We start from the raw sequence: 16568 nt of genomic DNA, 5'->3' as shown, positions 1-16568 counted from the left end.
CAGGGCTCCAACCCCACTGCTCCACAAATCAGGTATGGCACACACAGAGATGCATGGGCATAGCCAGGATTTTTGTTAGAGGGGGGCAGAACCTCAGTTTGCTATGTATTTTTATTGAATTTTATTAATTGGGGGTGGCAGCTGCCCCCTGCCCCCCCCAGCTATGCCCATGGAGAGATGCACTGAACAGTGAGTTGCTGATTTAACTAAGGTTTTAAATTAATAGTTAGAACCAATTACAGTGGTAGCCTTGGTTTGCAACCGCTTTGGATTACAACCGTTTTGGATTACAGTGGTACCTCGGGTTACATACGCTTCAGGTTACATATGCTTCAGGTTACACACTCCGCTAACCCAGAAATAGTGCTTCAGGTTAAGAACTTTGCTTCAGGATAAGAACAGAAATCGGGCTCCGGCGGCGCGGCAGCAGTGAGAGGCCCCATTAGCTAAAGTGGTGCTTCAGGTTAAGAACAGTTTCAGGTTAAGAACGGACCTCCGGAACGAATTAAGTACTTAACCCGAGGTACCACTGTACAACCATGTCAAACCCGGAAGTTTGTGTCCCTTTTTTAGGATTATATTCAATTTTTTTTGGGATTACAACCAATTTTGGGGGGGAGGCCCCATTGGCGAAAGCACACCTTGGGTTACAACCTGTTTTGGTTTACAACCGGACCTCTGGAATAGATTATGGTTGTAAACCAAGGTACCACTGTATAGAATTGTATGTACCTTGGGCTGGAACTACAAAATACCAACATCCTACCTTTTCTATTTCTTCCAGAAAAGCATCAATGATGTCCCTCCTGCAGGATGAATCCCAGGTTTTCACGTGCACCTTCAGAATGTTTTCTATGTAGTTGTACAAACCCATGTGGTGTTTAGAGACTATCTGTTCCAGTGGTGGGATGTGCAGCAAGCAAGGTATCATATTAATGAGCTGGTGCAGAATGGAAAAGAAAATCCATTACACCTGGTACAGAGATACAGTCACTAAAGAATAATATTTCTGATGAAGCAGCAGTTTTTCACACCTGAGTACACAATCCTGATGCATCTTGAATGCATTCTTCAAATAAGTGCAGCAGCTCCTGGAATTTCTGGTCTTTGTAGTCAAAGCGATAGCCAAAAGTCATAGAGGCGATCACATTGCTAACTGCATTGTTTATAATAAACTGAGGGTCAAATGGATGGTCTGAAAGAGAAAAAGAAGTGGGTTGATGATTCATCGCCCCTGCCCTGCCCTGCCCTAACCACCATGGCTCCATTTGCTTTGCTCTCTTTAATGTACACTTATAAATGTTCCAAATTCAAACTCTCTGGAAATCAAACCTAAGGTCTGAAGCACAACACTCTGGACTTTTACTGGTGGAGTTCTTTGACAGAAATGGGAGAAATACATTTTAGCTGCTGATATTAGGCATGCACCTGCACTGCACTCTCTTCAGCGCCTACTAAAGCATTTTTGTTTAGGCAAGCCCACCCAAATATTTTGAAAGTTCATGCGAGTTTTAATCTGCTTTTAGTGTATTGTTATGAGTTGGGGGGGGTTAGACTGTATGCCTGATCCTCCATCTAATTCCTGGATCCAGCATGGATTCAATTGCTGGAATAAGCAGGCCAGCCTAGTAATAGCCTGCTAAGTATGGGCCATTAAGGGAACAAAGGAAGTGGCTAGGTACCAGAAACCAAAGGGGTGGGCTTCCCTCCCTCAACAGTCTGCTAGTTAGAAAGACAGGGGGCTGGGAGCTGGGTGCAAGAGGGGCAGGCTGGGAAGGCAGAGAGTCAGAGCCAGGCCTGATTTCTGCTGGGATTCAAGGCTGCAGCTATGGGAGAAACAAGACCTTCTTGGGGTGTTAATGCTGTGAGCCAATCCATCATAGGCTCAGGTTATAGATATACGTAAATAAACCATATATCATAAAGACATGTGCCTTATTCCTGAAGGAAACACAAGCCTGGGTAAGCGTTCAGAACCCCTGGAATCTCACACCGCTCAGAGATTGGGGTGGCATGCAACATAATATTAACTTTTTTAAAGTCTTCAATTATTATTATTTATTCTTATTGATCATGTTATTGTTTTAAGGGTTTTTTAAACAATCAAACAGTGTATGCTTTTTATTAAATAAATAAATAAGAATGTAAACATTTTGAATTAAGCACATTTCCCACTTCCCACATTCCTAGGTTTAACGAACCTCCCTCAGCGCGGAATGCAGAACACAGATGGCCAGCTTCCTCAATCATTTGCCATTCCAGGGATTTCTTTCCCATTCCGAAATCTCTCAAGTTTGAGACAAGAAACCTCCTCTGCTCCTTCCAGGCATGATTATACTTTGCAAATACCAGTCCTAAGAGGGCATAAAATTGAAGCGGTTAAAATGCTGACATAATATTGCTTCAGATGAGTCAGCTCTTACTGGCTAAAATTATTACGGTACATCTGGAGACCAATCATCAGACACAGAACCAAATCAAAAAATCAGGGTATCTGAAGAAGTGTGCATGCACATGAAAGCTCATACCAAGAACTAACTTAGTTGGTCTTTAAGGTGCTACTGGAAGGGGGAAAAAAATTTTGTTTTGACTATGGCAGACCAACACGGCTACCTATCTGTAACTGAACCAAATCAGACTTGGTAAACAAACAAAAGGAATGGGGAAATGTATTACATGACTGATGGACAAAGTTCACTCATACTCTGTATCAAGGCACTATTGCTTTAATGTCTAAAAATTATTTTCATTCTCTCTTAAATGAGAGTCAGTTTGGTGTTGGACTAGGATCTGGGAGAGACTCAAATCCAAATCAGTCATGAAGCTCCTCAATCAGAGAAACAGTCCACCCCCCTGCCATTCAGGAATCACAGCTAAAGCATCTTTGACATCCATCCTCAATGAGGGAGAGTCCGCCACCTTCTGTGAGAGTTTGTTTCACTGCCAAACAGCTCTTATCATTCACACTCAATGAGCTTTTGAACCTCAAGAAAAACTGTGAGAACCAAAATGCTCCTTTCTTATGGCTTGGAAGCATTAACAGACCATTATTTAATTCCCACTCTTCCTATTTGAATTGCTTTATAACAGACGGGAGGGATGCTCCCTGGTTTGCCTTCTTCCCATCCCCTTCAGCACCTGGACTGACAAAGCCAGACATACCTTGCTTGTATCCTGCCAAATAACTCTGGACAGGCATATCAGGACGATCAGCAAAATCCTCTGACTTGTGGACTAAAGCTTCTTTCACTAGCTTGAATCCATTCACCACCACGACATTGGTATAGAAGGCTTGCAGGCTGTAAATGTTCCCGTACTTCTTAGACAGCTGTAAATATAGGACAGCATAAAATGTCCATATGTTAATATATATCTAGATATACAAGCAGAGCCGTCTTTCCCATAGGGCTTAGTGGTGCATCATGCCAGGGCGTCGGACTCTCAGGGGCACCCCAGCGAGTGGGGAAGCTGTGCAGTTTTGCCGGTGGCCTCCCCTTTCCCTGCACACCCGCCAGCTGCGCCCCACCAACCATATGGCTGGCGAGCGTGCAGCTTGCCTCCGTGGGAGGAGAGCAATCCCCACAGAGGCTTAGGCTGGAAGCTGCGCCCCGCCAACTATATGGCTGGCGGGTGCGCAGCTTCCCTCCCAAGCCTCTGCAGGGATTGCTCTCCCGCAGCGGCATGGGGGAGAGTTGCGCCCCCCCGATGGCTGGCACTGCACAGCTTCCTCCCCCCCCACACTATCCATGGTAATTTGGGGGCGCTGGGTGGATATTTGCACCCTGGCACCACATCTGCTAAAGACAGCCCTGTATGCAAGTTTTGGAATAATAATTATTTGACCAGAAATACAACAAATGACAACCTAGTGATGAAGGCTGTGACCAGATTACCTGTGTGTCTGCTACGCCAGTTGCCCAGGTGCTAAATGCAGGTGGCCAACTTCAAGGTACCCCTCTTTCATCTTATGGGTCCCTTTTCCTTTCAGCAGGTGGAAGATGGCTAACCCTTCCAATAGTGGACTGTCCTTGTAATGTTGGGCGCATGCACTCCCCTACTTAGTACGTCTAGTGTTTCTCTAAATCAGTTTTAAAATTAAGAAAATGAGACTCCAACCATAAACTTACATTCAATTGAACTCAACAGGGTTGAACTGCTACTAGTGGTTTTATATGACATTTCACTAAATCAAAACGGTCCTCTTTTTATTGTACTCTCAACACAGAAGAAAGAATGCTACTCTTTACTCAAGCATCTTTAATTCTAATAAGGAAACTAATGAATGCTTGAATTGGTGGGTCGATTGTTGTTAATCATTCTTATTGAAATATACTCAGTCGCAAAGTGATTTCATGCTCTTTATTCAGCTCATAGTGGTGAGGAGGAATGAATGAAAGTCCCCTCAAAGTATCTGCTTTATATACATTATTTACACTTTTGGATCCTATTGTTCTAGGACCAATCAGACTGCTGCAGTTTGGATCCTATTCAACTCAGTACATAACACTTATAAAACATGCACCAATTCCAGTTATTAAACCTTCCTACTACTATGCACCTAACGTTATATATAGTCTTCTATAGATGTATATCCACCATTCACAGTTAAAGAAGGTTGCTCCCTCACACAACCATTCAGTGAAAATAAAAGCAAGTGTTATTAGGAACAGCCCTACAGCACAGGGACCTGTGCTCATTATCTTAGAAGAACCTTGAGGTGATCATTTTGGGGGGGAGGGGAAGGATTAAGCCTCCCCCCCCCACTGCTTCTCATGGGTTATTGTATTCTAGACTTGTGATTAGAGTTGGAAGAATGTGCACTAAAAGGTTACAAATCTGTCCTCCGTCCACTATATGGGGAGGTTTCAGGATGGAGGAAATGAAAAAGAATAAATATTTTCATTCTCAGTAGCAAAAAATCTCTTCCTCTCTCTGAATAATAATAATAATAGTAGTAGTAGTAGTAGTAGTAATAATAATAATAATAATAATAATAATAATAATAATAATAATACCCCACCCATTTGGCTGTGTTTCCCCAACCACTCTGGGCGCCTTCCAGCACATATAAAAACATAATAAAACATCAAACATTAAAAACTTCCTAATATAGCAATAGTGTTCAGATTCAGGGCCAGCAGTCAGCCCTGAGCTCAAACTCTTTAATATAGTAAGGAAGAGGAAAGTAGTCATTTTTCTTCCCCATCCTTGCTGCCTGTCCTTCTACACACCCACCCAAACCACCGATAGGTTCCTGTTACAGGCTGTCTGGAACCCTGAATGAGTGCCCTCCTGTTAAAGAATGGAGCCAACCCTCAAAACATCTTGTTGCAGCTCCCCGCTAAACTCAGTGTACCCACCCATATGTTTAAAAGCAATATCATCTAATAGAAAACAATGTGACAGTTGACTGCTGTGAACTCACACTGAAAATTGTGAACTATCCCAAACTGGTTCAAATTTGCTGTTTCTTATTTGGTCAATCAGTTCTGTAACCAACACTTAACATACTTCTATTGTGCCCATTCAGAGCTAAAATGTCCAGGAGGCTAACTGCAATGACTGGCATGGGGCAAGGCAGGCGAAACCAAAATATAATTCCAAGGGTGCAACAGAATTAACACACAAGCGTAACACCCCATCAGCATGCATGAGCCAATATTATAAGCCACAAAGGAACTGTGGGGAAACAGACAAGTTGCGCCCCCCCCCCCAAACACTCACTGCCGCAGCGCAATATGGAATCAAGCCAATGGCAGGTTAACCTTCTTCACTTCTGTTCCCCAAACACAACACTCTTTGCTGGTCAGCAGAGGAAGAAGTCTGAGGGAGGTGGTGTTCAGCTATAGAACGGACTCCCTCAGAAGCTGGTGGACTCTCCTTCATTGGAGCATTTAATCAGATGTTGGATGGCCATCTGTCACGGATCCTTTAGATTCCTGCATTGGATTAGATGACCCTTGGGATCCCTGCCAACTCTACCACTCTATGATCCAGGTCTCTTTTTTCCCTTGGCACTTACCTGAGTGAAAGAAAGATGAGGCTTCCTCATATCAATCTGCAAAAGGGTGCCGATAAAGGGCAAGGAAATAGGCCCTGGCGGGTAGTTGCTCCAAGGCTTCCTACGCTTCATAAAATCAAAGGATAGAGTTAACAAAAAGAATAGTACAACCAGCAACATGAGGTTATTCCATATGGCCATGAGCATGGAGAACACCCAATGGAATGGCTCCATGATTTCTCCCTGCACTGACTCAGTCTCCTGCTTTTATTTCCTCAAAGAGGAAAGGTTTCAGCAAGTGGGGTTTTTTTAATTTAGAGGAAAGGTGAGGAAGAGGTAACATGAGATAATGTCATAACATTATGCATGGCCAAAACAAAAAAATTTTTTTCCTTCCAGTAAATTTTTTTCCTTCCTTCCTTAAAGACCAACTAAGTTAGTTCTTGGTATGAGCTTTCGTGTCCATGCACACTTCTTCAGATACTGAAGAATCTGAAGAATCCGAAGAATACTGAAGAATCTGAAGAAGTGTGCATGCACACGAAAGCTCATACCAAGAACTAACTTAGTTGGTCTTTAAGGTGCTACTGGAAGGAAAAAAAAATTTTTGTTTTGACTATGGCAGACCAACACGGCTACCTATCTGTAACTGGAATTATGCATGGCATTAAGGAAGTGGATAGGTAAAAGTTTTTCTCCCTCTCTCATAACAGTATAAATTACTTGCTTTTTCTCTAAATGAAAAGGCTTAGAATATGGTAACCTTTTCTTATGGGAAAGTTGCTCCATCCCCTTGATCATTTTTCTGAACCTTTTCCAACTCTGTGATAGTCCTTTTGAGATAAGGTGCCCAGAAATATACACAATGTTCAAAGTTTATTCACAAAATAGACATGTGACAGCATTCTGATAGTGGAAGTGTATTTTCAATGCCTTTTCTAGTGATCCCTAGCATGGAATTCTCTGTTTTTACAGCTGTTGCACACTGTGTCAATAAAAGCTATCCACCACATCAAGCTATCCTCTAGCAGAGGTCTTGTTCTTGATCAGCCTCCACTAGTTCAGATGCCACAAGTGTATCTGTGAAATTAAGGGGGGGATGCCCCAAGGTTAATCGCTTTGCACTTGTTTACATAGAATTTCATTTGCCATCTAACTACCCTTTTACCTTGTTTGGAGATATCCTTCACAATCTTCTTCAGTTTTAACCACCCTGAATGATTTGGCACCTTCAGCTAATGTAACTACCTTAATTGCTCACCCCTAACATCCGTGCAATGGGAGAACTGTCCATTTATTCCTGCTTCCTGTTTCTTAACCAAATACTAATCCACAAGAGGACCTCTTCTCTTATTTTCCAGCTACTAAACTGAATGAAGAGTCCCTAGTGAGATACTTTGTCAAAAGCTTTGTCAAAGTCTTAGTACACAGTGTCAACAGCATCACCTCTATCTAATCCCACTTTTCTACATTTCCTATTGATCATTTAGCCCCGCTGTCTTTGATACCTTCATTTTAGAGAGGTAGAATATCAATTCCAAAAGAAATGTAGGAAACTTCTCCTGTTCTCTCTACTACTTTACCTCTTGCCTCCCTCCGTAGGGGTGAAGGACAGAGGCATTTTCACTGATAATTTAAACCATTTGCTTTGAACCTGTAATTATTATTATTTTTGCTTTTAACTCCTCAGGTTCAAGGCAACTGAGAGATCTGAGGATCAGGTTCATTGAAGAAGAAAAACCCTCTGGAATAGTTTATCCATTCTGATTTGATTAAACACTCTACAAAATAGAGAAGCTGTCTGCCTGCTTCTGTTCAGAATGCCCTCAAGTCTCAACCAGCTCTAGATACTTTGGGGATGAAGAACTCTTGCAACACAGGGTCCCTGTATGTCATGTGGCGCAGCGTCACTGGAGAAACATTTGCACACCGTTGGATTTCATGGATTGAATCCTGCCTGCAATCCTAAAGTTTTGCTGCCAGTCAGTGTGGACAATATTGTACTAGATACCACTTGTCTGGCTCAGTAGAAGATGGCTTCCTATGTTCCTAAATCATTCAAGCACAGCAAAAGTTAAAAGTGGAGTTATCACTGTGGCTGATATCTGCAAAACTGTTCATCTTTCACTCCCCAGTTTCATCTCATACATCTCATACATCTCCGTAATGTGGCACGTCTTCAACCGGATTTGCTGGGCAAATAGCTTTTTAGAAATAGAAGTAAGCATTTCAGAACCATATCCTAAGCAGTTACCCCCCCTCCCGGATATTCTAGACATTAGGCAGGCGCTCTCGCTATCGTGATTTCGATGCTTGCTGAAAACTTTTTAATTTCAGAAAGCCTATTATTATTAAATACATATAATTTAGTTACGTAGATTTGTTCTTAAAAGTTCTGCTGATTTTCTACTGTACAGCACTTAAGAGCTTTCTGATAAAGCTCTGATACTACAATCTGTAGTATCGTGCTTGACTTTTTTATTGCCAACCGAAATATTTGTAGGAGGGTATTGGATATGAATTGATAAGTTCTTTCTGGCTCATTTTTCCAGTCAGACCACTAGGAACTGACCAATTTCTCCTATGTTAGAAGCACTATAAAAATAATGTAAGAATCATGTTGAGCTACTCCAGAGAATAGCTGAAAAACTCCACTTAGGAGTTTTTGAAGGATTTATTGGGGTGATGTCCACATCATACATTAAGCATAGAGACGGGTGGTGCTGTGGTCTAAACCACTGAGCCTCCTGGGCTTGCTGATCAGAAGGTTGGTGGTTTGAATCCCCATGATGCGGTGTGAGCTCCTGTTGCTCGGTCCCTGCTCCTGCCAACCTAGCAGTTCGAAAGCACGTCAAAGTGCAAGTTGATAGGTACCGCTGCGGCAGGAATGTAAACGGCGTTTCCATGCGCTCTGGTTTCCGTCACGGTGTTCCGTTGTGCCAGAAGTGGTTTAGTCATGCTGGCCACATGACCCAGAAAGCTGTCTGTGGACAAACACCGGCTCTCTTGGCCTGAAAGCAAGATGAGTGCCGCAACCCCACAGTCACCTTTGACTGGACTTAAAGCACTTGACTTCGCCCAAAGAATCCTGGGAACTATAGTTTGTTAAGCATTCTGGGAATTGTAGCTCTGTCATGTCCAGACTAGCAATAAAAATCACAACAACCTTTCTACAAATCATGATTTCACCCCCCACCCCCTGGCCATGGTAAAAAGGTCATCTAAAAACTGCAAGTGGTAGGGCTTATCCGGTCTTGTGAGTTCAGCCCCACTTCCAGAAAGTGAAGCATAAAGTCTGGCTGCAGGGGTGGGAAGCAATTTTGAAACTTACAAGTTTGCCACACTTTGTCTTGAGACTAATCACTTTCAAGGGACAACATGAAATGTGTGACGCAGAATGGTCATTGAAATACCTTGCGGGGAACCAAGTAGCCACAGGCTGAGTTTATTTTCTGAATGACCAGCAGACATGCATAAAAGTAAAAAGAATCACTGATTCCCATGAGTGTCCCTTCTTTGTATTTATGTCAAGGTCACAATATTGTGTAAGTGAGCCTGGAGGAAGGCAGCTCTGTTTTTGCTGCCAGGAAACTATGATAAATGTTGATCAATACTATTCAGTGTGAGGCAATGTATTGTAATCTCATGAAGATATTTAGCAAGAGATGCAAGGAGCAAGTGCAGGAAGATAATATTGCACATACTGGGTGAAACGTCCTAGGGGAGAGAGCGTTTCTCCTCCGAACATTTCATCCTGTCTGTACCTCCTCCTTTCCACCTGAAACTACCTTTCTACAGAAGCTGTAATCCCAAAGCAGGGCTCTTGAATGGTGGTTGTTGTTGTTATAGACCCAATAGGCTCTCAGACTGGCTTACAAAATATTGCCAAAATAAAATCACACTCAAATCTAGCTCAGGAACATAAGTTAAATAGTATCCATATGGAACCAGAATTACTCAGGTTTCTTCTGAAGTTTTGAATCCCTCAGATGCAGGGCTATAGGACCAAATACAAGTAACCTATGACTGGTGATGAGATTTTAAATACAGAAAGGTTATCACAATGAAAAATCTTACAGCAGTTGCCCCACTTTCTGAGGGAAAGCAGGAGGGAAAGAGTGAGAAGGGGATCTTCTTTGCTGGGGGCACACTGGTTGTGCAACGCTGTGTGCAGAGAGGCTCATCTGGCATTTCTAAGGAGCAACTGATCCCAGACAAACCCACCACAAGAAAGATGTATTCTGGTTGCTCAGAAAAAAAGAAAGTATGGAGATTCCAAAGACTATAGAAAATGAGTCAGAAGCAGGTAAAATACATTAAAGGGGAGGAGAAAACAGAACTCTTTAGCTCCCCAGAGATTCCTGGCACCTGGCATCCCAAATAGCTCACTTGCCAACCACTCGTTTCCTATGAACATTGGGAGGTGGGAACAGTCAGACTGGCTCATCTCACAGAAATTGCTTAGAAGGGGCCCTGCACATTTTGCTTCATGACATTGTAGGATACTTACATCTCTCTCTCTCTCTCTCTCTCTCTCCCTGGACCCTGGTACATCAGCACCCCATTCTTACTTCTCAGCAGCCCTGTCCACAAGTGGGGGAAATGCTGTTGTGCTTATGGGCTCTTCATAGGCATCTGGTTAGCCACTGTGAGGGCAAGCTGATGCAGAACTAGATGCACCTTTGACTTGATGCAGCAGGACTGTTATCAAAATATTGAAAAAAATGTATTTTGCCCTGCTTTCTCCATACTAAGCAAAACATACTCAGTTTGTTTTTATGGGAAATGTGAAGTTAATTCGAAATCTGCCCTTCTAAATGATCCTGCTTTTCCCCATGAAATTCTTCATCTTATGAATTCCTGTATATGGAATGCCACCGCCCGTTCTTAACACTCATTCCATCTGTTTTATCACCTTGTGTCGTGGTCTGGTGCCACCCAAAGGCAGCCTTTCCAGGAAATTACTAATTTCTCTTCAAAATGCCTGTTAACTCTATAGCTCCCTGTGTTGGCCCATTAAAAGAAACCCAGAATCCACAGCAGGATAAAACCTTTATTAGAATCAACTAAAAATATTACAACATTATCAACAAACATGAAATCGAACTGCTTATATTAGTGGTACAGTGGAACCTCGGTTCTTGAATGTCTCCGTTGACGAATGTTTCGGAACCCGAATGCCGACAACCTGGAAGTAATTGCTTCCATTTTCAAATGTGCCTTGGAAGTCAAACAGCTTCCGCTGCATATTTTTCAATTTTCTTAATTGAATTTGCCAACAGCCCTTTGCGCCTTGGTTTTTGAATGTTTTGGAAGTCAAACGGTCTTCCAGAACGGATTATGTTCGAAAACCGAGGTTCCACTGTAGCAAGGTCAGCTAGGCCTTTCTCAGCTTTGGCATAAGCTGTCACCAAAACCAGTAAGGTATGCTGGAGCGAAGGGCCCTAAATTTCAGGCTGCTTCCAAAAGCTTTCTGCTTTGCTTGGGGGGCAAGACCTGCTCAGTGCACCAGCTCCAGAAGGCACCCATTCGGAGGTGGCTCCAAGGAAGCTATTTACTATATGCAATTTCAGCATTGCACTCTATCCCTGGAATATGACACACACACACACCATGTAAGATGCAAGTGATATGTACTGATTCTGTTCACTGGATGGGACTTGGGGCAAAGGTGCAAACACTTGCAATTTCCACTCCTGTTTCTGTTTTCACTGGAACACCCCAACATCCCTGCCAACCATCCACTCAGTCTTTCATTTGGTGAATATCCTTTCCATTTGGGTCATATTCTTGTGTCTTTCCAATATTTCATGTGGTTGCTGTCCCCTGCTCATATCTAAAGCCTCTTGTCCTCCCTGGGTGTGCCTCTAGGGATGGGGGGCTGTTGAATTTCCAAGTAGCTCTACATCATGGTTGGCTCTGTGAAGTGGGTGGGTGAAACTGAGGTGAGAAATGCAATAATGCACATGAATGCAGCACTGTCAACATACATGAACCATCATTTGGAAGTGGGAGACGAGGCAAAAGAAAAAAGAAAAAAAGAACAGCTTTTTCTGAACACTGGTCAAGAAAGCTCAAAAGACCTCCCTGTAGGCCTCCCTTGACATTAGGCAGGTGCTCTCGCTATCGTGATTTAGATGCTTGCTGAAAACTTTTTCATTTCAGGAAGCCTATTATTATTTAATACATATAATTTAGTTACGTAGATTTGTTCTTAAAAGTTCTGCTGGTTTTCTACTGTACAGCACTGAAGAGCTTTCTGATAAAGCGGTCTATATCCCCCCCCCAAACAAAATAAACAAAAGAACACCAAGCCAATTAAAAACTGAGCCAGGTAGAGATGCTTTGCCCTTTCTCTGCCAGTCATTTTCCCCCTCAAAATCACTCCTCTCCCGACAGGGCCAGTTCCAGGATAAGCATGAGCTGCAAGGTAAATAAATAAAAAAAGTATTTCATTTAAACAGGGATAAGGAGATAAGAACCTGGAGTTTTATCAGATTTCTACATATATATTTAAAAGCGCAATGCCACTCAGGGTTCAATAGTCAGACACTCCCCACAGATACGGCACAAGGGAGAAATAGGGCCCTTTCACCTTTGAGCCCAACTAATAACACATGGAGGCTTGGATGTGTTCCTTCCCTGCCCTCCTTCAGATTCAGTCATGTGGCTGCAGTGTTAAGGACACTTCACTCATATGCTTTCACTGAGCTTTGTATCTTTCCCAAACTGCCATAAAGCCCGGGCAAGAATATTGCATTCTTCTGTTGGGTGATTTCCCCAGCTCTCACAGGATTAATCTATCCTCAGATAGCAGTACTTCAACTTCATAAATATTGTTACAAAGCTCAATTCTCCAAGCAGCGAGAATTCCAGGGGTAGACATGTTTAGCCAGGGCAAGGAGGTGCCAGAATTCAGAAGGGCCTTGGTCCAGTCAGTGCCATCAACGGGCAGTCTGGTCCACTGCTGGTAGGTATGGCTATGTTTCTCTCAACTGTTCTTGGTCATAGTTGCTATGAGACTTCAGCCATCAGCTGGTCTGTTTCATTGCCCCAAGTTCTTGAGAAAACCAGGGGCACTCTAAGCTCCACACTGCCAGAAATGGCATTTGGTAGTGATGGATGCTTTAGTCAAGATTCCTACATTGCAGGGTGTCAGACTAGATGACCCTGGGTGCCCCTTCCAACTCTACAGTTCTGTGATTCTGTGTGTCAATTGTCCTTTCACTTTTCCACAGTGGGACCAGGACCTTGCAGGAGTGCTTAGTATGCCGACTGGAAGCTCCCCAAGAGGACTCAGTGCTCTTGCAGATTCTGTAAGTCTTTGGAGATGGGCCATCTCAATAGGCTCCCCATCCCTACAAACAGGACCTTCCACAACCATTCCAAACTACACCAGGAAGTGATATGTCTATGACAGCAAGGTGACACTAATCTTGCCTACTGCTGTATCCCTCTCAGTCCATCCTGTGGTGAAAACCAGATCAAGTGTGACCTGCGATACGCACGGGCTACAGCGCATTGAGACAGCCCCATGGTGACCACAAGCTCTTGAGCCAGACTGCACAAGACATAGGCCCGAGTCTATTGTTTTCAAAGCCACATTAAGGACAGCCTCCTCTAGCTCAGTCAGGGAGGTTGTTGGGCAGTGGAGTGGGTGGTATACTAAGATTCTGTGTTGTTTTGCTGGCTGAACCCCAAGTAAAAGCCCTGATATCCAGCTCCCAGGTGAATTGGTTTTCTGACGAGACCAGTGGAATCTCCATGAATGGCAAGGATCCAACCTCTCAAATCTCCAGCTATACTGATATTGCACCAAGTACCAGGGTGGGCATAGCTGGTTCAGGTTTGGCCCACACAACACCTCCAACCAGGTCTCGGTAATTCATACCAGGTCAACCACCTCAACCACAATCAAATCATGGATGATATATATTTTCTTGCGAAATGGCATTTTGGAACAGCACCACCAAGCAGGAAGGCATGAGGGCTTAGTTACCAAAGTCCTGTCAGGTGCAAGGCAGCCTGGAAGGGGCAACCGCCTTTAACCATCTGTTATCCCTTCTCCTCAACCAACCTGGCTGTCGCCCCACGCCATATCTCCCCTTACCTAGCTAACCTATAGTGACACCCCAGGAACTCCATCACTGGTCCTCTTCTGGCACATGTCCCCAACCCACTAACCCACTGAACATAATGATAGGCAAACATATGTTTGGCAAAAAAATAATAATCACAAATGTTTTTTCTGGCATTAATAAGAAATATTAATAAAGATTTCAAACACTGGTCCAGGTTGAAGTTATCATGGATGGGAAGAGTGTCCTCAGTGAAAAGGATGGTTCTATCAAAATTTTAGTTTTTGTTTCAGACTATACTCATCTGTATTTCGACAGAGATTTTTTAAAAATGGCAAAGGATGATAGTAAACTTTGTATACCAGGGTAAAAGACGCAGATTACAATTAGCTGAAATCTATCAGCAGTCTCGGTGGTGGAGAGTCTTGCTTCATCTCATTTACTCAGTCAGATGGGCAGGGTATAAATAATAAATTATTATTATTATTAATATTAATATTATTATACTAACAATATTCAAAATATAATTGGAACAATACAAAATGCAAATGATAAAACATGGCGGCAAATGGAGTTTTATAGAAATATATATACTACTGAGTCTATCATTTTTAATACACAATAAAAATATGTTTGATTCGATAATAAATCCATTTACAAAGGCGGATCTGAAAGTATGGAAGATGTGGGCACCTAAATTAGCTTCTTCAATCTCACCATTGATACCTTTTGTACTGCATCCACTTTTTCATATGACAGGAAAAAAACATATTATTCAGAAATGGAGAAAGATCTTCATGTACTAATTGATTTATTTGAATATGGTTAACCTATATCTGCTGAACAAATAACAATAGAAATTGGAATGCAGTACGTAAATTGTCTTTATGTTCATCAAATAGTGTGTTTTATATCAAATTCTGAAGTTTAAGCACATGCCACAAGACATTTAACAACATTTGAAAATTTGACTTTACATACAAATGAATATACAAAAAACCCCTTTATCTATACTGTATCATATAATTAACGAGTTAACAATTGGAGGATGTAACTCTGTGATCAGAGGAATCTGATCTAGGGATAGACATTAGGGAGGTGGATTGGAATAATTTGTGGGCTAAAAAACCACTAAAATGAGTATCAACTCAGTTTGAGCAATAAGCTATACTGTATTACAGGTCAACATGTGGAATGTACCCCAAGTTTGAGACTGTTAACTATTTTTAAAGAAGGGCAACCTGACCTTTCTTATGAAGAACCAAATACTTTTCTTTTAGAAGCACCACATTTTCCAAATGGCACAGAATTGGAAAGGATTGGAAAGTCTGTGTATCTCTCATTGGAAACAGAATGTATGGTCTATTGCTGTATCAGTGCATGCATTTAATAACGCAAATTATGTAGATGATTTTGTTGAAATGTGGCATCCTTTTAACAAATACTTTATTGATAACCCTGAAGAATGGCAGCCACTGAAATCACAGATTGGACTGAACTAGATTGATCTGTCCAGGAATGGGGAGGGAGGCAAGTTGGGATTTTGGTTTTGTACTTTTTTATTTTTATATATATATTTTATATACCTTTTATATATTTTTGTTATATATTTTTGTTGTTGTACATAATTGTTATATATTATGATATAATATATATTGGGTATGTTTAGCCTGGAAAAGAGGAGATTGAGAGGAGATATGATAGCCATCTTCAAATATCTAACGGGCTATCACATGGAAGATGGAGCAAGCTCGTTTTCTCCTGCTCAGGAGGGTAGGACTCAAATCAATGGATTCAAGTTACAAGAAAGGAGATTCCGACTAAACACACAGAAAAACTTTCTGACAGTAAGAGCTGCTCTTTCACTCTCACACCTTCAGGAGGATGATGGCATTCCTGAACTTTCTGATAGTAAGAGCTTCTTGACAGTGGAAGGGACTCCCTTGGGAGGTGGTGGACTCTCCTTCCTTGGAGGTTTTGAAGCAGAGGTTGGATGGCCATCTGCCATGGATGCTTTAGCTGAGATTCCTGCATTGCAGGGGGCTGGACTAGATGGCCCCTGGGTCCCTTCCAACTATAAGATTCTATGATTCTATTAAAACTGTATTTATTTAAAAGAAAAAAGAAAAGAAAAGAGAAAGGGAGAAATTGAAAAAAACCATAAATGTGATTCTTGCTAAAGGAAGAATCAGTAAATAAGCTACTGCGATCTATTACTTTATGGATTCAGCAGACCTATATCTTTAAGGTGATTTGCACTGTGAATGACAAACTCAAAATGTAGAAGTATGTTTGTGCAGGTGCCTGCACTCATCTTGAAACAACCTTGATATAATAAGGTTGTGGGACGAGTGTAAAAGCGAAACACCCATCTTCTCTTGGTCTTGGGTGATCTTCTGCAATATGGAAGGTGAAACGCTGTAGGAGGCTGGTGAAAAAGAAGAAAAGCTCCATTCTAGCCAGTTGTTCTCCAAGACAGATACGACGAC

At 42.2% G+C, this 16568-nt stretch overlaps 2 protein-coding genes and 1 long non-coding RNA gene across 4 annotated transcripts in view; 1 reads left to right on the top strand and 2 right to left on the bottom strand.

The window, feature by feature from the left end:
- LOC310743482 (cytochrome P450 2D6-like) overlaps positions 1-6272 on the bottom strand; it is a 13290-nt gene extending 7018 nt beyond the window's left edge. For both annotated transcript variants that reach the window (XR_014539047.1, XM_083573811.1), the window contains exons 1-5: positions 6023-6272; positions 3163-3328; positions 2202-2354; positions 1035-1195; positions 767-940 (exon numbers count right to left, since the gene is read on the bottom strand). Coding sequence is in view for 1 of the 2 variants with exons in the window: in XM_083573811.1 (XP_083429937.1) it covers positions 767-940; positions 1035-1195; positions 2202-2354; positions 3163-3328; positions 6023-6235 (867 nt within the window). In the remaining variant the exon portion in view is untranslated. The remainder of the gene's footprint in view (positions 1-766; positions 941-1034; positions 1196-2201; positions 2355-3162; positions 3329-6022) is intronic.
- Positions 6268-16213, top strand: LOC310743546. The gene is made up of 3 exons (XR_014539086.1): positions 6268-6326; positions 7692-8221; positions 14373-16213. It is a non-coding gene; the product is annotated as an uncharacterized lncRNA (long non-coding RNA).
- TCF20 (transcription factor 20) overlaps positions 14946-16568 on the bottom strand; it is a 179518-nt gene continuing 177895 nt past the window's right edge. The window contains exon 17 of the mRNA XM_083573708.1: positions 14946-16568. Within this exon, the coding sequence (XP_083429834.1) occupies positions 16390-16568 (179 nt within the window). The 3' untranslated portion in view covers positions 14946-16389.

This window comes from Podarcis filfolensis (assembly GCF_964270895.1).
Source record: "Podarcis filfolensis genome assembly, chromosome: 10".
NCBI lineage: Eukaryota > Metazoa > Chordata > Lepidosauria > Squamata > Lacertidae > Podarcis > Podarcis filfolensis.
This window is presented reverse-complemented; position numbering and strand designations above follow the sequence as displayed.